This window comes from Rhinolophus sinicus, linkage group LG15 (genome assembly GCF_036562045.2).
Source record: "Rhinolophus sinicus isolate RSC01 linkage group LG15, ASM3656204v1, whole genome shotgun sequence".
In the NCBI taxonomy this organism is placed as follows: Eukaryota; Metazoa; Chordata; class Mammalia; order Chiroptera; family Rhinolophidae; genus Rhinolophus; species Rhinolophus sinicus.
This window is the reverse complement of record NC_133764.1, coordinates 31,054,531-31,077,277: the sequence shown is the minus strand read 5'-3', so window position 1 is coordinate 31,077,277 and position 22,747 is coordinate 31,054,531. Positions and strand designations below refer to the sequence as shown.

General features: G+C 38.6%; 1 protein-coding gene across 1 annotated transcript in view; it reads right to left on the bottom strand.

The window, feature by feature from the left end:
- The window catches only part of GNA13 (G protein subunit alpha 13), a 38,872-nt gene extending 19,039 nt beyond the window's left edge, over positions 1-19,833 (bottom strand). Inside the window, exons 1-2 of the mRNA XM_019733014.2 lie at positions 19,281-19,833; positions 16,607-16,833 (exon numbers count right to left, since the gene is read on the bottom strand). Coding sequence (XP_019588573.1) covers positions 16,607-16,833; positions 19,281-19,563 — 510 coding nt within the window. The 5' untranslated portion in view covers positions 19,564-19,833. The remainder of the gene's footprint in view (positions 1-16,606; positions 16,834-19,280) is intronic.
- Positions 19,834-22,747: the final 2,914 nt, after the last annotated feature.

Sequence of the window (22,747 nt, the reverse complement as noted above, 5' to 3'; positions counted from 1 at the left end):
CTTGGATTTTATCTCTTGGCACGTGAAGTCTAAAGTATCATACTATCTGGCCATTCACAGAAACAGTTTCCTGACTTGTTTTCGACCAATGGTTCTTAATCCTGACACTGCATCAGAACTGCCTAATGTGCTTGTTAAAAACCCATATTCTCAGGCCTACCACACTTCTACCAAATCAATAACTTAAGCTCTAAGAGAAGTGAGTCTGATGTAGCCGTCTCTAGCATCAGTTCAGAGCTGGACTTTCATCTTACTCAAAATTGGATTTTACACTAATTTCATCTTTTGGTGCTGATTACACCCAAGTAGCTGTTTAAGCCTTGTAAAAATGCCAAGAATATTAAAAAACTAGATTAGAAACTTAGTTAGCTTTACCTTATTGCAAAAGTAGATTTCAAGCAACATTTACATTCAATTAGGACTTACAAATAAAACATCAGGCCTTCATTTGACCTAAGTTATGACATATAAACAGTAGAATTAAATTTACAAATAGAGCTTTCCTTTTCTCTTTTTAAAAATTGATGTGGTAATTCAGACATACTTTACTACAGTTCTAGCTGCCTTCCTCTCCACCTCCCCAGAGCTTATTTTCAAACGTCCACCAGAGTCCATGGTTTTCAAAGCTAACTCAGAGATTTTTGTGGTTAAAAATGAATGAACCTGGTACTCTAGTTGTAACACTGTTAAGCTGCTATAAAACCACAAATGAGAAAAACTATTAGAATTGCTACTTATAGTTTAACATAGGATCCTAAGGAACTTAAAAACCTCAACTAAATTTACAAAATCAATTTGCTTCTACAACAGACACCAAAACTTTCCCTGACTGGTAAATAGAGCAATTGAAAGTGCTTAATAAGAAGCACGCTTATCTTTTTACCTGGTAAACAGGTAAAACTTAATGCTGTGGAATAAAAGGGTCAAATAAAATTCAAACAACTGCACTCTATAAGTAATGTATCAGATTTCAGTTTGGTACTAAAATAAATTACCATTGTCTAATCTTGTAAAATATTCAGAATTTAATTGCAAGCCAATTAAGTAGTCTGTAAATGGCAGAAAGTTCACTGTGAAAAAAATAAGTCAGTTAGAAAAAAAAAAGTGAATTAAAAAGTATCCTATTTTTATGTGTTGAGGCCCTTTTAGTTATGAGACTAGCATCACCTTAATTTTTTGCTTAAAAGCATGACAGTGCAACACATTAAAAATTCAGAGCAAATCTAGGTGTTTATGGTATTCTAGGTAAAAAAAATGAAATTCAGAGAAAATCTATACTACCAAGATAACTAAGCAATGAGAAATTTCTCTTTTGAAATCTAAGTATACATGTGATTCTGAAAATGACAGTGTGACTCAAAGTTAATATCCAGTTTCTCTTTTATATAAAGAACCAACCACTAGTAAAGAACTATAAACAGCAAAACATTTCCTAGTACTAGCAAACTACAAAATAGATGTTTGTGTTCTAAAACTGCTAAATCTAATGGTTTCAAGTGGCTTACATATTTTCCTTCCATACATATTAAGTCCTTCTATTTGCAAGTTTGGAATATTTCAAAAAGGGAAAAAACATCAAGAGATAAGAGAAAACTAGAAAGTTCTGTTTATTCCTTAATTACAATTGGGAATTGTATTGCTATATTGTATTGCATCTATTGCCATAAGGCTTTTGTATACCTGTAATATGCCTTTAATTTACATGAGTCTTTTAATCCCCAAACTAAGCCAGCTCAAAATGTTTTCTGAATATTTATTAAGCAGGCTTTATTAAGCATATGTTTGGAGAAATCTATTCAATAGGAAACTTATTAACTTGCCTTTAAAAGTGGCTGATAGGTTTTTCTTTTATCTTTTTTAAAACAGGACTTTATTGGGGAACAGTGTGTATTTACAGGACTTTTTTTCCTTAATTGGGGAACAGTAGTGTGTTTTTCCCAGGACTCATCAGCTAGATTCAAGTTGTTGTCCTTTCAATCTTAGTTGTGGAGGGTGCAGCTCAGCTCCAGGTCCAGTCGTTGTTGTTAGTTGAAGGGGGTGCAGCCCACCATCCCTTGCAGGAGTCAAACCGGCAACCTTGTGGTTGAGAGCATGTGCTCCAACCAACTGAGCCATGTGACCTCCCGGGAGCTCAGCGGCAGCTCATTGACTTCATTCTAGTTGTGGAGGGTGCAGTTCCCTGGCCCATGTGGGAATCGAACCAGCAGCCCTGTTGCCCAGAGCTCGCGCTCTAACCAACTGAACTACCCGTCTGCCCCACTGATAGGTTTTTTTAAAACCAATGTCACATTTGTATACACTAGTAATTTCAGCCCTGCAAATATTTTAGTGAAGCCACATCTAAATAAGGAGCCTTTAGGATAATAGCCTATGTACAGACTTTGTGCAATACAAGTTTTTCCATCTAGCATTTACTTATATAAGTTTAATAGTAAGAATCAAATGCCAAATATAAATAAGGTACAAAATGAAAATCTGGGGCTAATGTTGGTTAATGAATTAAGACTCTTCATTTCAATCTAAGGAAATGATCTAAGGCAATGGCTAGCAACAAATATAGAAGGCAATATTATTTAAAGACTCAATTTCCTATCCTACTTGTCCTTTCTCTATTTTTCTCTTCACATATTCACATGAAAATAATAAAATATAACAAGATATTGCTCTGCTCACATTATTTATCTGAAATCTAAGATTACAACATTCTACTTAATTCCTTCAAGACAATAAACATAAAACGAGGCCTAATTATATTTAAAGAGTTTGTTCATAGCTTTAAAATGACTCTAAAGTAAAAAGATCATGGAATCTTACTATTTCAAAAATTTGAAATATACCACCTCTGTAATGGGTTCCACGTCTTTTCCCCTTTAATTTTAACTTCAAAATAAAATAAAAGAGAGAGGCTAGTTTTACACACTGGGCAGGCATCGGCTCTCCTGGTGCTCAGAACATGCCATGGCACACTTTCACTCTTTCATTTACCACCCTTCCAACATTCTCACTGTGCCTGGTCTTCACAAAGGACCTATTTTATTGTTCCTTATCTTTGAGATGACCTACTTTTTGTTTAATGACGTTCTGTACTCATTTTTCTCTGGAGAAAGTATTATAAAGTATTGATGTGACACACAGCACATGTTTTTAATAAGGGTAATATTGTCATCTTTATCATTGAAGCTTAAAGTACTACCTACTACTCATGCCTTTTTGTTTGGTTCATGAGAAGCAAGGCAGTATTTACTTATACTTTAAGAAGTAGAAGCTATTTTCTTTTGCTCTGTATATAGGTCAAAATTATGTAGATTCCAATTAAATGCAGAGTTTCAAATTTCTTGTGAGCATTTCCCATGCGCATCACTTAAAACTTCCAAAAGAGCCAAAACTAATCAGTTACAACACAAACCACCCCAATATTTGAAAACATTTTTCAAATTAAACACCTTTTCAGATTAATCTAATATAATTTATAATACCCTAAATAGAATTTCCAGAAGAATACCTGTCTAATTTAGAAAATTAATTTCAATTCTTTCTTGTATATAAGCCATAAAAACAAACTAGTGGACAAAATTAGAAATAAGATATTTTTGGAGAGAATTAAGTTATCATTTTACTTTGTAAACTGCCTTTCCTTGCCACTGCTCATAAATTAATAAATTCCTTTCTATATGAAGATTTTCGATTAGACTTATAGGCAAAATAATTTAAGGCTAACAAGCTTAGTTTTCTGAGTGTTCCTGTAGTCCCACCAAATTCCAATTTACACATAACACAAAATGTACACAGTTTAATAATTCTCCTACTATAGAAGTCACAAAAAAGAAGAACCTTATTTCATTAATGTTGCATCCTAGAGAGACTAGAAAAAAGGTTAGCTGTATGTCTAATAAGCATTTTTGGATACATGTGTATCTCATGCATTATGTATCTAATAATTATAAGCTATTTAATTTTGTTATCTTAAGTATCAATTATTCTCAAAAGATAACAACCCCCCCTTTTAAAATAATACAGGTTTCAGAGTGGAAGCCAGTATTTCTTTTAAAAGTCGCCTTCTCTAAGAAATGAAATACAAATTTTAAATGTGAAGGAGTTTAATATTGCAGAGATGCACTAGCTCTGACGTGATATATAATACTGCTCAACAGGGTAGCAATATGGTAAGATTTATGCCATATTTATTCCGTGTTACCGTTTAGCATTACCACTTTCTGTTCATTTAAAAAAAATACAGGAAAGAATTTTCCATTTCAGTCAAAAATTCACATCCATTTCTAGAAGAATGCCTCACCAGTCCTCTAAGAAAATCACCTCCTGCAGGAAATGCTAATGTTGCAACATTAAATGAACAGGATATAAAACTGTACAGAAAAGTTTATCTCAACATCCAATATTGTATTCAAATACCGGAAGGAAATACACCAAAATGTCAACAAAGACGTCTTGGGGTGGTGATAATAGTGGCTAACTAGATGGTTTTCTACAATGGACATACATGTTTTAAAATTTAAATTTTTAAAAAAGCTAATTTGGATTCTGGAGCCAATAAGTAATTATCTCAAAAAACAAACAACTTTCCTACTTCTCTGTTTTCACATAACAGTAACAATCTTACCCTGTTTCCCCGAAAATAAGACCTAGGCAGACAATCAGCTCTAATGCGTCTTTTGGAGCAAAAATTAATATAAGACCCAGTCTTATTTTACTGTAATATAAAACTGGGTATAATATAATATAATATAAAATACATAATACCAGATCTTATGTTAATTTTTGCTCCAAAAGATGCATTAGAGCTGATTGTCAGGCTAGGTCTTATTTTCGGGGAAACACAGTAGAGTTCTGAGAAATTCCTAAAGGTTTAAATACTTTCCTGAAAGGGTCAATCATATATAATGACAACAATCTATAAAGAAATATTCAGCTTTGCCAGAACTAGAACTTTTCAATAGTAAAATTTTTGATTCTACAAAAAACAAACAAAAAACCTCAATTGTCAAAAAAGAAAAAAAAATACAGTTTTCCAACACAAGTCATACTTCCCAAATCTAGTTTCAATTCCCCTGTTATCTCAATAGAGGGGCCTAGAAGAGCACTTCATAATGCCCAGAAGTCCTAGTCATACACCAGATAGAAAGTTCTGCTCTACGATGTGCTACAACAAATCTTGAAATCCCCACAATTCAAACATTACACAATAATCAACATTAATTAATAAAGTAATTCTACACCTAAGATCACATAGCAGATGAGAGGAAAATCCACATCACTTTATTCCCAGGTTAGTGTTCAATCCCTCATCGTAAGCTCGCACTAGCACAGAAGCTCCACAAGCCTACACAAGCACTAACTCCTCATCTGTCAAGCAATCCCATCAGACAGCAAAGCAACACAACCCGTGAATGTTTTAAACACTGAGGAAGGTGGGAAATAGTTCAAAATTTATTATACTGTTATATCAGTTCCTGTTTCCAAGTCACTATTCGATTAATTGTGTCATTAAGGGATACAGGAAAGCAGGGTAGCGAACATCAGACATGGACTACGTAGTCCTACAGCCCTGAGTTTGACCATGGCTCTATCACCAAAACTAGCTGTGGCCTTAACCTCTATGGACCTGTGTTTTATGTACGAAATGAAGTGAACTGGGCTCCACGTTCTTTCAGGTCTTTTCTAGGTTAGTAAACACTTAGTGATTCTGTATTGTCTTGGCAGCAAAGCAACAACTGCAGTATACCAAAGCATTTATCATTATTATTTATGTGCTCCCCGTTAGATTGAGAGTCTCCATGAAGACAGCCAGGCAGTTCTTGAGTTCCCAGGACCTACTCAACCCAGAAGACATGGCAGCACAGGCAGGTATTCCATACATGTTTGCTAAAGGAACAAAGAAGTGAACGAGTGCCATGTATATAACTGATCAAGTTACTGCCCTCACTAAATAAGAAACGGTTATAAAAAAGCAATCAGGGAAAAGATCTTCTGTCTTCACCTGGCCTAAGAGATTAATAACTTATTAACTGATATTAACTCTTCTTCTGAGAGTGAGATTCAAAGAAACTGGTTAACATAAACACAATGTCCTCTTGAACTTTTAAAAAGGCTTGAAAAAAACACCCAACTTACCAAGCCAGGTGGTTGAAATGTACTGCAAAAGGGAAATGAGAACAGTCATTTTGATTTCAAGTGGATCTTCTCTACTTCCTCACTTCTCTTCCCTCTTCAACCCCTCCAGCCTGGCTTCTCCCTCACCATGTCACCTGTCACAGCAATAACCTCCCTGTTGCCAAAATCAATGGACATGTCAGTCTTTACCTTACGAGACCTTTAAGTGGCACGCAGCATCATTGACCATGTTTTTCTTCACTGGAACACTTTCCTAGCTTCCATGGCATTACATGTTTCTGAATTTCTCCTACCTTTCTGGCCATTTCTGTTTGCAGGTATCTCCTCTGAACATTCTCAAAATGTGGAAGGTTTCTCAAGACTCTATCCTGAGCCCTAATCTCTTTTCACATCTTTTCCCTGAATAATTGTATGCAACCTATAGACTTTAAAGAGCACCTGAAAACAACTCCGAAATTTCTACCTCTAGCCCAAAGCTCTATTATGGATTCCAGACAAGTGTATCAAACTGCCTACTTCATTCCAGTTGTATGTCTCACAGAGATCTCAACCTAATGTGCCCAAATGAAAGTCCTAATCTTCCCCCTCAAATTCTTTTCTTGCAGTCTTTTCATTTCAGCAAAAAGCAGCACCATCCACCTGGTTGTTAAAACCAGAAACCCGAGTCACTCTTAACATGTGCCTCTCTCCCTCATCTCCTATCCAATCTATCAGAATCCCACCGATTTTCCCTACAAAGCGTACCTTGCTTGATACATTGAATCCACTGTCTTCTCTACATCTCTATGGCTCCACCTAACTCTGGAACTGCTCAGCATCCCATCCAGGACAGTAGTACAAAGGTTCTCAATACATATTTACTGACTGACTGCAGATATTTACTGATTGACTGCTTTCCTCACTTCCAGCCACCTTCCACACTCCAGCAAGCTTTTCCCCACCTCAGGTCCTGCACACATGGTACTATCTCCCTGCCAAACTCTTCCCTCTCCTGGCCTGGCTCACCCTTTCTCATCCACCCATGGGATCTGAAATGTCCACCTCTTCAAACCATCCTCTTGTTCTGTCACTGCTTCCTTTTCTTTCCTTCAGAGCACTTACCCTATGTGGGATTATTTATTTGTTTGCCTATTTAATGTAAGTTCCTCCAACCAGCATCTAAGATCAATACTTTCATTTGGTTCACTAGCAAACACCCAGCCTGCAAAAATTAGTGCCTGGCTCATTAATAGGTGTTCAGTAACACGTTACTGAACGGCTGCTGAAAGATGCCAGTTACCTGTTGAAGAATAACAGGCCCCTTGAGATGTGCCACCCAAGGCCTTGTTGCCCTCATTGCCTTTTGCATTTGCTCCGCACTTTTCACATTTGAGGAGAAAAGAATTCAGATTACCATAATGAAAATGGATACTCAAAGTAATGTGCTAAACCTTAATACTTGCATGTAGCATAAAATATAAACACATGTAAAACTATCAGATGGACATATATATATTCCTATCAAAAAATACATCTCTGCACTATGACGGGTGTTTTTTTTGTTTGTTTGTTTGTTTGTTTTTAATTAAGAGCCTTATTTTCCAAAAGAAAGATATTTTACATTAAGGCCAAATGTGCAAAATTCTATACAACAGGTGGGAACCTTGGTTCCTTAACAAATTTTAACATCAACCTCAAAATTGGGTGCAACATTTGACCCTAACATAATTTAAAAGTCAAGAAAAAAAATTAAGGATAATTCTCCTGGCCCTAGTCCAGAATTGAAATGTGTATCATCTATATGGTAATTTAAAACCTCTATCATTTTTGAAGCTGTAGTTAATAGACAAAGACAGTTTTACTGCAAATGTGGCAAGTTAGTAACAGTTCAAAATAGCAAATCATTTGTATTGCTATATTTAACTGAATAGGCTAAATCGCATTACTCGTTAACTATTCAATTAGAATAAATAGGCTTAATCACATTACTATAACTATTTCAACTAGAATAAATAGTATTTGCAACTGTGAATATACAGCATTCAAAATTTTTTTAAATGAATTTAGAGACTATCTGACATTTGAATAGCAATTTGCCTAAAGTATAATCATGTATATTTTTATACTTATTGGGCCTCGTGTAGCACAGTTGGACAGGCAATAATATATGAGTGACTCTCCAGCACCTTGTAAAACCTAGTGCAGCTGCTCAACACTAGTAGCATCCACGAGTTTTTCTTTTACTTAACATCAATAAATGGATACAACCACCCTTCACATCATGAAACCTAAATGAAAACTACATGATGGTGTAAGATGACAGATTCTCTATACAACTTCTTGTATTGAGGCAGTTTGTTCTGTTTAACAGAAAAATAATTTTTATAAAGATTATCCAGGGAATAGGAAAACACTAACCAGGATATTGAAAAGGAAAGTGAAAGCCTCTCACCCCAATTATTCATCATTCCAGCTCTTTATAACCTTTCTAAAATGGTTAAAAGAGAAATGCCCTATTAATAGGCTAAATATAACATAACTGCTCCAGGTCAAAGAACCCAAAGACACTGTTATACTATTTGGGGCGGGGGTGGAGGAGGTAGAAAAGTTTTGTTTATTGGCTAACATTGTTTTTAAACACCAAAATCAATAAAATGTTTTTTCCCCTTAGGGGAGTAAATTTAAAATTTGTTTATTTTGCTCCATGAGAGAAGTTAGGAATTCTCTGTTAAGACGAAGGTTTTTAGTTGGTTGTACACAAAATGGTCGGACGTTCCCAAATCTCATAAACAGTAACATGAAAATCTTAAAAAATCATTTTGTATTTTATAAATATAAGGAATTTTTTTACCTTGGAAAAAGAAACCCAATACCCTCTAACCTGAGTACTCACAAAGTCTCTGCCCACTACAGGTACAGGAAATGGCGGAAAGGAAAAGAGTATACATGCAGGTGGAGGGTCTCCACAGAGACAGAGGAGGAGAGAGAGGGAAAGAAAAAGCAGCACATTCAGTGGCAGTGGCAGAAAACCTGCATCTATGCCAAAGGTACCACCATGCCTCCAGCAGGAAGATAAGGATTTGGCTACTTCAACCTACACATCAGATTGAAAATCCAGCAAAGTGACATGAGAAGGCAATAATGTAGCAATAAAAACCTCACATATCTTTTGGATGTGCTACCTTTAATAGAGACAACATATGGTCTAATGAGAGTGTAAGCCATATTCCACATGACTTAGAATTCAGAAATTTCTATAATATATTGGTAATTAAATTCAGAGAGTAATCAAATCACAGCTGTGTCTTATTTTTAAAAAAGCTACTTATGGTTTGTGTGCATATGGCTAATGTCAATAATACACAGAGTGTCAGGCACTGTGCCAAAGACTTTACATGGATCATCCCCACAACAATTAACAGTAGGTACTCCAATCACCCCCACTTTACAGTTGCAGAAACAGAAATTCTTGCCCAAGCTCACAAAGGGGGTGACAGAGCAAGGACAGGAGTTTGGCTAGCCATTAAATCCACTTTATCCCACAGGATAGTAGAAAACCATATCAAAATTTAAGGCCATCACATTAAAATCATTTGTAAATGTTTTATAGTATGTAAAGTGTGTAATTAATTTGAACATGGTTACTCTCTAATTTGTTTGGAAGATACAAAGTAAAGTTTCATGTAACAAAAACAAAGTACACAGGTCTTATGACTAAGACCAAAAACCAAAATAAACTAAGAATAATTCTACTCAAGTATTTGCATCTATTGTAGAGTAGTTGGGGATGAAAAAGTACACCCACTGTGCTGATTTAAAAATTTTTTATTTATTTTGCCAAAAGAAGAGAAATTAAACTTGACAGATTAAGTAAGATAAACAACTGATATCAGTGTAGCAGACTGGTAACTTTAGCCAAGGTTACTAAAAGTCAGTTCTCAAAACAAAACTATTTCCTTGATCTGTATCATCCCATTCTAATGACACTCTACTAATGCAGATGTAACAAATTCTCTTGGAAAAAAGGCATCTTGGATAAATAAATAAATAAATAAATAAATAAATAAATAAATAAATATGTGTGTATACACACACACACACACACACACACACGTATATGTTCATATATCTATATGTTCACCACATAGACAAAGGTGAATTGTATTATGTACTCAGAAAAAAATGAAGTACTTTCAAACAAGGACCTAAAAATCACTGTTAATTTCCAAAAAATTTGCCTTAAAAAAGTCTGCAGTTTCTAACTAGAACAAAACTTTGCAACAAACTGCTCTCTGGAATGCTCGTAAGTAGTAGGAACACTGTGATCGTTACATGAGAAACACTGCAAAGGAGCTCATAATAACAGAATATTAGTGCTCTGATATCCCCTTCTCCAAACCAAGAGCAACTATACACCAGATATGTGCCAATTTCCAAATGACACTTTCCTACAAAAATATATGGCTGCCTTTCAGACAACTTGTTGCCATTAAATTTTTATTTTTCAGGGTACATGAAAAACCATGTTCATAAAAAATAAAATAAAATATGAATAAATAAAAACCACGTTGACTGACGGAACATCAGTTGAGGATTACTAGTAGTACATTTAGCTGAATGGTGGTTTGGATGAACTGCACCAGTCTAAGTTAGTAAATTTACCATTAAATGTCATTTAAGATTACTTACATCGTTAACTATAATCTAAGTTAATGAAGTAAAAAAGGAACAGCACAAGGATATTATCAAAGTTCACAATATAAAAAGAAGTGTGTGAATGTCAGTGCAGTGCTATATATTCTTAATAAAATCTTACACATATTTAAAATAATAATGTGCTACGTAGAACTTACCAGGGGAGTAGTAATATTTGAGTGAATGGGTGTTAGTCAGACGACCCTGGGAATGAAAGAAAAACATGCTCCACGGGTATAGTATTTGAGTGCTCATAAAATGCTTTAGTGACTGGCAGGTGCTGTGGCCCAGGGGTCGGCCCAGGTTCCAGTGTCTATTCTTTCATCATTTACTAGCTCTGCTTTCCAAAGCATCAAGGAACCTCTCTACATCTGAATTTTTTAATCTGTGAAATGGGGACAACACATATTCTATTTCTCAGTTTTTTAAAAAGAATTCTATGATAATGTATGTAATAGAGATATGAAAAGTACAAAGGCATTTTGATAAAACAGAAGGTATTAAAAAGTGATAATTATCAGCACTTGAATTAATTTTCTGGAGAAAGAAATTGGCATGTGTTTTAGGCTAACGACTAGAGACCTCAATTTGGTTGGGTTGCTGCCTATTTGTAAAAGGTCAACAGATAATGTTCAATCCAGGGAGTCCACTGGCCATTATGCTTTTATTACGTGAGCTCACAAACCTTTCTCTTGGGTTAGGTCCACTCTCTAGTAAAGAATTCTGAAACTAATAATGTCTAGTTTTCATAACAAAATGATTTCCTTGCTTTATCCCTTAATTGTTTAATAAACATTTTCAGAGAAGCATAAATTACCGCATCACTACCTTTATTTAGCAAAGTAATACAGAAACCAGCACAGTATTTTACAATCCCCCTTCAGCACACACTTCCCACGGCTAGTCCAATTTCTACCCCCCACCCTCAAAAATAAGATACAAACATGAACACATGAACATAACACAACATGTCAAGGCACAGACTTGTGCATGCATGTGTGTACACACGCAATCTCTAACAAAGCTGTACTGTGTAAGCACACGGCCAAACATCCTCTTTGTTTCTGATGTAAACAGTACTACAGCTCTGGGCTTCCAAGGTTCGGATAAAATGTAACCACTGTGACATCTGATCAAATTCACCAGGAGGATCCTATCTATAGAAACGTAAGCTTTAAAATCTCTACACTCTCTAACGTTATATGTAATCCTTATTTTATATAGGTTGAAATATTTCACCCTAACCCTAGAATCAATAGACAATAGGTATTTAGCAACTGGAAGCAAAGTCTTGTTTTGATTTTACTCATAGAGAAAATGAACCAAATCCTTCTCCAGCAGAAACATGATTAATAGTTTACAACTGAAAGTAGTAACTGATTCACTGTTTAAATTCAAATTAGTGTTAAAGAATAAACCAATGCTTCTAACTCTCCAGTATTTCAAACCCATGAAATACTGCAGTGCAAATAAAGAAATAAATATTTTACGCTAACCTAAAGTTCTTATTTTACTTATCAACAGCTCTTTTTTAGCAGCCAATGAAGGAGATGAAACAGTTTACTTTGTTACACAGACTGAAGGGAAGTTCTTTCTTAATGAATAAACTACCTTACCCCATCAACTTGGAGAAATATAACTATCATCAAACACAAACTGTACTACTTGAGTAAGAAAAATTAAGTCGAACTGATGGTACCAAGATAACAAATAGTTTTGGTTTCAGGGACTGCAAAGAAACACTGGTCATTACAGGAAGTTGTATTAATGCTGACAACGTTAAAGTGCTGATAGAAACTAGGAAGCTCTAGTGTTCCTCCCAGTGTCACATACTTTCCTGCCCTATATAACCAGTTCTATAAATTTTGCTTATATTTCTGAATAAGTAACTGTATATTAAAATTGCAAAAAATTTAATTGGCAGTGATTCCTAGTCATTTGGTTAGTTTTGTTACATATCTCCAGTTATATCATTTCCCAGCCAACCCTGGACTCCCATCTATTTAGTAATCTAACTTACCAAACTCCCTAACCATTGTCACATAAGAGGTTTTTCTAAAGCGAGGGCATATCATTAGTGCACTGGCAGGCTATAGTGAATGTGCAGCCAAAGCAAGTATTACAAACATTTAATCCAGTACTAAAAGAGGCACTTCTTAGGGTATATTATCCTCAGTGTGCTGGTTTATACAAACTAGCATGGTACCTTAAGCTATAATGTACTAGATTTTTCTTTTTCACAGTAAGCTATTTAGCTTACCCATAATGAAACTAACCAGAAAAGGAAATGTTTGCCTTTCAGAACTTGGGATAAAAAAACATTCATGTTTGCACCGAAGTTATTACTAACAAACGAATGGCTTGCTAAAAACCTAAGCTGTGACATCACTACCCTATCCCTTGTCCCAAAGACTGATTACAGGGCAGTCATTTATCTTAAAACAAAAAGCCACAGACAGGCTTAAAAACTGTCCCTATTTTTTTTTTTTTTTTTTGCCTTTCAATTTTCATTAATAAGTTTAATAACCAACTGTAAGTTAAAAGAAAAATAGCTAATTTTATTTTATCTGTTAATTCCTCCCATTTCGCCTGATGTTTACCCTTTCTAGTGAAGATTCAAGAACATACATTGTTAAACATAACAAAAAAGAAAATACTATGATTCTATAATACAAGGATTTCCCATCTCTTGGAAAATGAACAAACTAGCATACAGAAATAATTCATATTTCCCAAAAGGAACTTAATGTGGGATGTTTCTTTTTGTCTAGAAGAACCTTATAATTCAGAATGTCTAAAAAATAAGGAAATAAAATAAGTGCCAGGCCCTATGCAAGTGAGAGAGAAAAAGACAAATAAGGCACACCAAACGTACTTCTCCATTAGTGAGAGAACCAAACATGAATGCAAATAGCTCGAACCAGGCAAGTAGATGGGGGTTGGAAAACAAGCACACCACAGAGAGCGCAGGGCAGAGGCATTCGAGCCAGGAGGACTGGGAAAAGCTGACCCTAAAGCACCGTTCCTCGGTGTGGCCAAGGAACATATTCATCCAAATCGCCTATGGCTATCTGCTAAAAATACAGATCACTGGGTCCCATCCCAGATTCCTAAATCCGATCCTCTTGTGATGAAGCCTCAGAATCTGTTTTTTGTTTTATTTTATATTAGACAAGCATTCCAGAGACTCTGATGCAAGGGGTTCATGGAGGACTGCATTTAGTCGCATTAAAATTTGATTACCACTATTCTAAGTGATGGGTAGGGCCATAATGAACAGATACAGTTAATGGAAAACCTTGCCGGAGGGCCTTTGTGAACAGAGCCACAGAAGCAGAATATCAGGTATGAGGGAACCGAGGGGTTACAGGGTATGTACCGTGGTCTAATGAACTACACTGTTGGAATCATAGGTAAGCTAGCTCAAGTCTTGACTCATATAAAGAGGTTGAACTCTGTTCTGGAGGCAATGGAGAATGAGCAAAGCTTTCTGAGTAAAAACCCACACTGTGTTTGACCAAGATTACCTGGGATTCCAAGCAAGAGGTACTGGGACAATAATGGAAAGGAGGAAAAGAAGGAATGGGTGCGAGAGACTTTGCAGACTTTGGGTAGAAAAGGCAAGACTCAGGGAGTTGCTGTATGTGGACAACAGAAGGAACTGAAGATGACTTTGAGGAAAAATTTAAATGAACCAAGTGCCTTCTCAGTATCCAACACTATGCCAGGCACCACAGGGCATCCAAAAGTATGAGAGTCATTAATTCAACGTAACAATTCAGCACCTACTATACAGGCCAGGTACCATACCAGTGCCAAGGACACACAGGGGAAAAAACCCCTGTTCCCCAAGAGTTTAAAATTAGATCTTGCCCCGTTCCTCTTCTCTTGTGTCCCGACATTTTACCAGGAAAGATGTACGCCTGAACTTGTCTCTCCTTGCCCGATACTTTGCTCCTGAAGCAACAGCTGCCTCAAGCTGAGAACATGCGGGTCCTCATCCTGAGTGGTTTTACCTATTTATTACCTTCATGGCAAATAAATACTTAGGACTGCTTTCGCAACAATGACCAGACACTCTTGATATGAGACTGTAAGAGGTGAATGTCCAAGTTCAAGAAGTGGGAGTGAAGCCCACCTTCACCCAAATGGACGTATGGAACTTTGCTAGAGAACTTGAGAGTACAGTCGTTTATTCATTCAAACAGTATAAACTGTATGCTATTACAATGGATGTTTCTTCCCTGACCTGGGAGGATGAATAACATCCTGAGAAAGTGGAAAGTGTGATTTGTTGAGAAAATGAATGGTTTGTTAAGAAGAAAGGAGAAAATGCAGCACTTAAAAACAGGAGAGAGGGTGAAGGGAGACAAGAAGGGGTACGTGGAGAACTCATGCAAGATTGCCAAAAACAATTTAACAAATACTGACCACAGGACAAAAATTAACCACAAGTCTGAGAAGTGGATAGAGGTCACCTGTCAAGTTAATGTAATAATTTTCAACATATAATGCTGCCAGCTACTCAATTTTAACAACAATGTGAGACAGTGTCTACCTTTCATTAAGGACAATTTTACTTGACGAGATACGTACACCAAAGAAGGGAACTATATAAGACAGCACATAATCAAGTGCTAGTTTGTATGATATATAGGAGAGCCATAATTCAGAGAACTTTAAGATTCAACTATCAGTTTTATAAAAAGCTATCATGAACACTTTTCTTGAATTTTTAATAGCCAAGACTGCTTCTGAGTACAAATGGTAACAGGACAGACGGCTGGGTGCACATCATTTTGCAGCCACACCCCTAAATGTGGATTGCTTTAATGCTGGTGACATCATCAAACAACTTTCTAAGCAGTTTTACTTATAACTGTCACTTTATTTTGATCATATGACAGTAAAACACTTCAGATCTGAACTACCTCCAAACTGCATACAGTCTAGATTGCTATCATTCCTGGGATCTTTCCGGTCTTTGGCAAATAAAACCCAGAATACAATCAAAGCATTCACAATTAAATTACAAAACACTTGATTTAAAAAAACCTATTTCAATTATTTTTGTATCTTTCACTTGGATCGGATCCTTTCTCTTCCACCCTCTCTTCAATGCTCTGTAACAGCTACAACATTTATGGGTAGTCTTGTTTAAAACAAAGTAGAAAAGATAAATATAAAATAAATTCTAGGTGCTTCCCATGTGAAACAAAGGTCCAAGAAATAACTAGGATTTTTCTGTTTAAGAAGGAGCATTTTGTTAAATGTGCCTATGAGCCTTAAAAAAAGACTCATACAAAAGCAGAAAGCAAATACAGAAAAAGCACAATGATTGTTAAACATTATTAAGGACTTTAATCTCTTCTATATTAATCTGTACCATAAAATGAGTACCTCTAAAGACTAAACAGCACATGTGAATCTAGTTCAGTTATTGAACTCTTAGTCCAAAAGTAAAAGGTCGGTTTTTTTTTAAAGGGATGAATATTATTGCTATAATTGGGGGGAAATTATTTTCAAAAGGAGAACAAAATTAGAAGTGCCCATGAAAATCATTCTGATCTTACTTTCAAAAAGAAAAATGCCCAATTAAATATAACAGCTTTACCGAATCTATGAGGTTTACCATATTTTCACCTTGCTTAGTAAAAACGTCATCTACAGAGCAGTCCCAATTTCTGAGGCTAAAATTCTGCACAGATACATTGTGGAAGTCAGTGAAATGGGTGTTAGACTCAGACATTAATAAATGTCATTAAAATAAAATCGCAACATTGTAAAAAAACAAATCTCTTACCAGTTGAAATTCTCGACGCCTGTCATAGGCATTCTGTATGCCGCTGTCTGCCCATAATGCTCTTATAGCAGGAAGATATTGTAAAAAAACTTGCGTTTCCACCATTCCCTGGGCCGCCAGGGAGGACCGGGTGTCAAATGACATCATCTTGTCTCCATGGACTTGGTTTGAGTTATCTCCCCAAGGAATATGAAGCTTCTCTCGAGCATCTACCAACACCCTCATACCTTTGTTAAGAGAAAAGAAAAAAAAAAAGTGTGATAGGAGTCATTAGATATTCTCATAGATTCTATTCCAGTATTATTTTCTTAAATGTCGTAAGAACTCCAGGCCCACCTCCTCCAAAAATGGAGAACATCAAAAGACACGCATAACTTCTCTGAGCTTAAAAAAACTTATTCACAGTTATAAAAATTAGAGCCTTGGAAAGCATATACTATCAAACAAGTGCTGTTTCTGAAGAATTTTAACATGTTCAAATTTATAAAATAACTTCTGGGGTAGAAGGTAGTCATGAGAAAACCAGACTTAGTGAAGAAAAAAGAAATTAGACTGCATAGCCTAATGTTCAGGCTGTGAAGCAAACGGCTGCAACCAAGATTTTTTAAGCCCCTCAAAAAGACATTTATTTATAATATGCCAAGAACCAAACATTATCACTCTGTGTTGTTTGGTCCCTGAGCACCCTGCTTAATGCAACACTGAGTCTTCTAGAAACACATTCAAAACTCAAAAAACTTGTTCCATACTAAGCTTCAAATCAGTGTTAAGTCACAAGACGGCCTTAGATTTCCCTAAAAGGGAAGAAGACCAAATGCAAAAAATATGTACATAAAAACAGAAATCTCAACTCACAGAGATTGGTTCAAACCCAGTAATTCTATCACTAAACTGTTACCTTTGGTCCATCTTAACAGTCACATGATTAGCAAGAAGTCATTTGTTTGGATAACTGAAAAACTGTTTTGCTGTTAATTTTCTGATCATGCCAACTCAAAAAAGTATGTATCTAGTGATTTACTTCATCTCATAATCAATGCTCAAAGTAGGTCACACTTAGGACCCAGGGCACATTTAAGAACCAGGTGTTTACCTGGCTTATAATCAGTTAACATGTTGACTCAATTCACTGACATAATTCCTTAAGTTCAGCTACATCAGGATACAAAGGTACCTTCAATTAAGGACTGGCAAGGTGGAGTCTGCGGCCTTGAAAGAGACCTTAATTAGTTTTGTGCCAAACATTAAGATAGGATAAATACAACTGTTCTGTACAGCTTAACTGCAGTGGTACTAGGGCTCGGAGCGCACTGTGGTCTGGAGCTTCCAGCCTAGTGCTCTTCTCCCGTCATTACCCCACAATCCTTCCCCCCCAAACAGTTCTCCTCTACTCAGTCCTGGGAGGAAAAAAGTGACCCCAATGAGTTGCTTGAGTACTTCCTGAACAAACAAAAATGACCGAAAAAAGCACTGCCTGAAAAGACCTGAAATCTGTTGCAAACTCCTAGACAACTGCTACAAAGATGAAAGAATCTGGATACACCTGAAGTACCAAGCTGTGTATCTCAATCTTGCCAAAATACCTTTTATAAAGTAGAAGATATCTGATACTGTGACAAATGAGTGCTAATCACCACCAAAAGACAAAATAAAAACCATCTTCTCTAATTCTTTGAAAGCCCAGAAATAAAATTCTTATGTATTTTTCACTTAAGAACAAAGTTTAATTTTAAAAATATTGTCAAATAAAAGCAGAGTTTAGATCCAAGCTAACACTGATTCATTGACTACCTATACAGGCTCCACATGCCCATTAGGCCAAAGATTCTTTATATCAATGCACAATTTCATTTAAATAACAGAAGCAAGTGGTTACACCCCCGCCCACCCCCAGTTATTAAGCAAAAATGAGAGTGGAACGTGTTGCATAGTGATTACAGGCAAACATCCTGCCCGACCGTGACCGAGGGGCGAAAAACCACTGATGCTAAGTTTTTCAGACTAAACTGTATGGGTCTACTCTTCCCTGATTTCCAGCACAGTCAACATGACACCCTCAACTTTCATATCCTTGCTCAAAAGGGCCTAAGGGCTGTCACCAGTCGCCCTTGACAAGAATCTCCGGCAAAAGTTTCCTTATTGTGATCGTTCAAGAACTCCCTTGCTCAGGCGGCGGCCAAGGAAGCAGGAATTTGGGAACAGACCGACTCCATGCGACTCGGGTCACCCACCCCGGGCGGCGAGGTTGGGCGGGCAGCGCGGGGGGCGGTGAGCGGGGGTGTAGGGTCTGAAGCTGGCTCTCAGGTCTTCCTGCCTCGTCTGAAGACGGGCGAGGACACCCTGCACACTCTGGTGCACTAGGTTCGCCTCACTTCCCTCTCGGAGGGGGCGAGGCAAGTGGCGGGGTGGGGGCTGGGGGACCAGACGTGCCCCCGACCCGGGAGTCAAAGTGGAAAGCAGGGCGCCCCCGGGTATCCCCTCCCCTGGGGGACGAAGGCCCCAGGGGCAGGAAGGGCCAGTGCCCGGGGCGCGCCCCCATCCTGCCCGCCCGCTGGGCCCGGTCCTTCGCCGGGGACTGAGCGAAGGAGGGCGGTGCCCGGCCCCGCGCGGGTCACCGCCGGCCCCGGCCGCAGCCCCGACCCTCGGCCCCCCGGCTCCGACCCTCGCCCGGCACCTTTGATCACGTTGCTGTAGATGGTGGGGCGGAACTCCTCGCGCGCGCGCTGGTCGAAATCCTGCCCGTGGATGATCCGCATCTGCTTCAGGAAGGTGGACTTGCCGCTCTCGCCCGCGCCCAGCAGCAGGATCTTCACGAGCCGCTTCACGTAGGTCTTTTCCCGGGACAGGCATTTGTCGATCTCCTTGGACTTGCGCTGCTGCTCAGCCTCGCCGCTCGTCAGCACGCAGCCGGGGAAGCACACGGACAGCACGGACCGCGACGGCAGGAAGTCCGCCATCTTGCCGCCGCCGCCGCCGCCGCTTCGGCGGGCCCCTCCGGCTCCCTCCACCTCCTCCTCGGGCGGCGGGCGACTCCGGCACCACGGGCTCGAGGGCGGGGAGCGTTGTGGCGGCCCGAGAGCGCCGGGGGAGGGAGGGAACGAACGAACTGACTCGCAGGGCGGGCCGGGCAGGGCGGGCCGGGCGAGCCAGTAGGGAGGGAAGGAGGGCGGGCCCGAGAGGGGCGGTGGCCCCGGCGCGTGCGCGCGCCCGCTGCCTCCCGGGGGCGCGCGCGCACGCAGCAGCAGCAGCAGCCGCCGCTTCCCCGCCTCCCGCCTTTTACGGGCGAGTTACGCTCTAGCTCGCGTACGCGCGGCCGCTGTGGTCACGTGACCTCCGGTAGGGCCGGGCGTTAGCGTGCGGCGGCCGACTTTCTGTTTTCCTTTAATTAGCTGCGCCCATTCCGGACAGAAGGGCTACTTTCCTGCGTCCTGGAGGCCCGAGACAAGCGCTCAGACACTGTCCGTTGGGCTCCCTAATTGTTCCCGCCCCTCTTTCTCCCAGGTTTCGTGCCCTCCGCTTGCTGTCACCGTTCGCGCACCTTGTTTCCAAGCTTTTGGCTGGAAAGTTATTTAGACAGCGGGGGCGAGCCTGGAAGGTTTGGGGTATATTTTCAAAAATAAGGTGGTTTCGTTCACAGCCTGGTCTCCCAAGCGCCGAACGATCACCAAACGTCATCAATACACCCACCCAACTATTTTGGGCATTCTTACCCCTGCAAAGACCACACACATACTGTGGAAAAAGAACTGGAGTTGAAGTTCATCTGAGATGTGCTGGCAGGGGTTGTTCATGTCTCACTGTGGATTCCCACCCGGGCTGCCGCGATGAAATCAGTGGATGGTAGCTGCAGCAGGGTGAGGTCATGGTGAAAATCCCCCTAAACCGGACACTGTGATGCAGACTCTTCCCTACAAGGAAGCAGATAAGCAAACAGACCGAGGACAAGAGCAGGCAAATTTTAGGTTTCCTGCCAGATTACGGAGGATATGACAAGCCAAGGGACTTTTTTCTGTTCTAACAGCAGATTTAGGCCAGGACACCTGAAAGGGCTGCCAGGAGACAGGTAACAAGTGACAGCTAGGAGAGAAACTGCCATAGCAAGGAGCCCGGAAGCCACCTTTTTCATTCTTAGTATTTAGTTTCAAGTGGTAAAAACCATGTTGGTCTGGCTCTCTTTTTGGCAGTGCAACCATAATACTTTTGATTTGGGCTCCTGTAGCTCAGAAACTAGAACCTCTCCGGCTGTTGAGGTAAGAGGTCAGCACTCTGAGAAGCTCATGAAACAGGTTTAAATTAAAAAAATAAAAATCAGTGCTAATCAAGTGTACTGTCAGGGTTGGGTTAATGGCTGAAGAGCCTCATGACTCAGTAAATTGGCTGCAGTAAACAATGCCTGTAGTAGGAATATCTCCATTGGTCCTGGCAAATGCCTATGGGGTAGACAATCTACAATATACACAGTGGGGTAGGTTCAACTCAGTATCTGTGGATTAATAATGTCAGAATTACTGGGTGATGCCTTCAGGCAAAATGCTTGGTAAAAGCCTACCCTGGATGGAAGATCTCTCTATTGTCTCAGTTGATGTTCACGAGGCCCCATTCTTCAACCATGAAAAGACTAACCACTGTCCAGGACAGGGGCCAAACATTGGCCCCCAAGCATCATTTCTACAGGGACTCCAGATTCTAATCTGAATGTTTCTGCAAAAATGGGAGGCAGGAAGCCTGTAAGTTAGGTCGTTACCTTTTTCTTTTTCCAAAAGCATGTGCAACAGAGAAAGAACCAAGGATGCCTCGGAGGCAGGAAGGTATTCCTGCCCGGCCAGTTCATGTTGTGACATGTAGAGCAGCAGAGAAAGCTGTTCAAAGCCTGTAACCTTGTGCTGGAACAAGCTTGGCTCAGATCGAGTCTAGCTGCTCTAATCAGTTTTTCTGAAAAAGAGACCTCTTTGGACCTAGACTGGAGTTTGGCTGCAGCAGTCCCACTGCTTCTGTCTCGTAATTAAACCACCTTAAAATTGTAAGCATAAAAATGAGTTAGAGGTGTGGTGGTTCCTCAGAAGGTTAAACATAGAATTGCAATAGGACCCAGAAATTCCACTCCTAGGTATATACCCAAAAGAACTGAAAACAGGTGTTCAAAGAAAATATTGTACACCTATGTTCATGGCAGAACTAGTCAGAATAGCCAAAAGGTGAGAATAACCCATATATCCATCAATGGATGAATGGATAAACACACTGTAGTATACCTATACAACGGAATTATTCACCAAAAAAAGAAATGAAATACTGATATATGCTAAAGCATGAATGAACCCTGAAAACATGCCAAGTGAAAAAAACCAGACACAAAAGTCCACATATTTTAAGGTTCCATTTATATGAAGTGTCCAAAATAGACAAATCCATAGAAACAGCATATTAGTTGTCAGGGGCTAGGGGAAGGGAAGAATGAGAAGTAACTTCTTAATGTGTACAGGGTTTCCTTTTGGGGTAATGAGAAAAAAAAAAAAAAAAATATATATATATATACACACACACACATACATATGGTAGTGGTAATGGTTGCAGAACATTGTGAATGTACTAAATTCTCCTGAATTGTCCACTTTAAAATGATCGTATGATGAATTGTGTGAATTTTATCAAATGATGAGTTATGTGAATTTTATCGCAATAAAAAAATGAGGTAGGGAAAATAATATTTTCCATAAAAGAAAAGACATCAGTATCATTTAACACTGAAGTAACTGCAGTATTAAATGTTCAGTATTAAATAAATGAAAGTGTGATTGTGTTTGTTTTAGAATAACACTAACAACTTAAATTATTTGCACCAGAAGCTAATCTACTCTAGCAGTATCTATCATTGATAGGGTCAGAATTATTAATTAAAATATCATTAATATTACAACGTAACCTAAATGCTTCAGGTTATATTGTAATGATATTAGTGATATTTTAATTTTCAGATAAATTTTTCATAACTGAGAAAAATCCAAACTTTTTAAGGGAATGTAGAGTCTATTTGTTAGAATTGAATCTGCTGGGTGCTATATTTCCAATAGATCCAGATATTAATTGATTGGAAACGTCTGTATTGCTCACCAATTAGTCCATATGCAAATGAAGGATTCA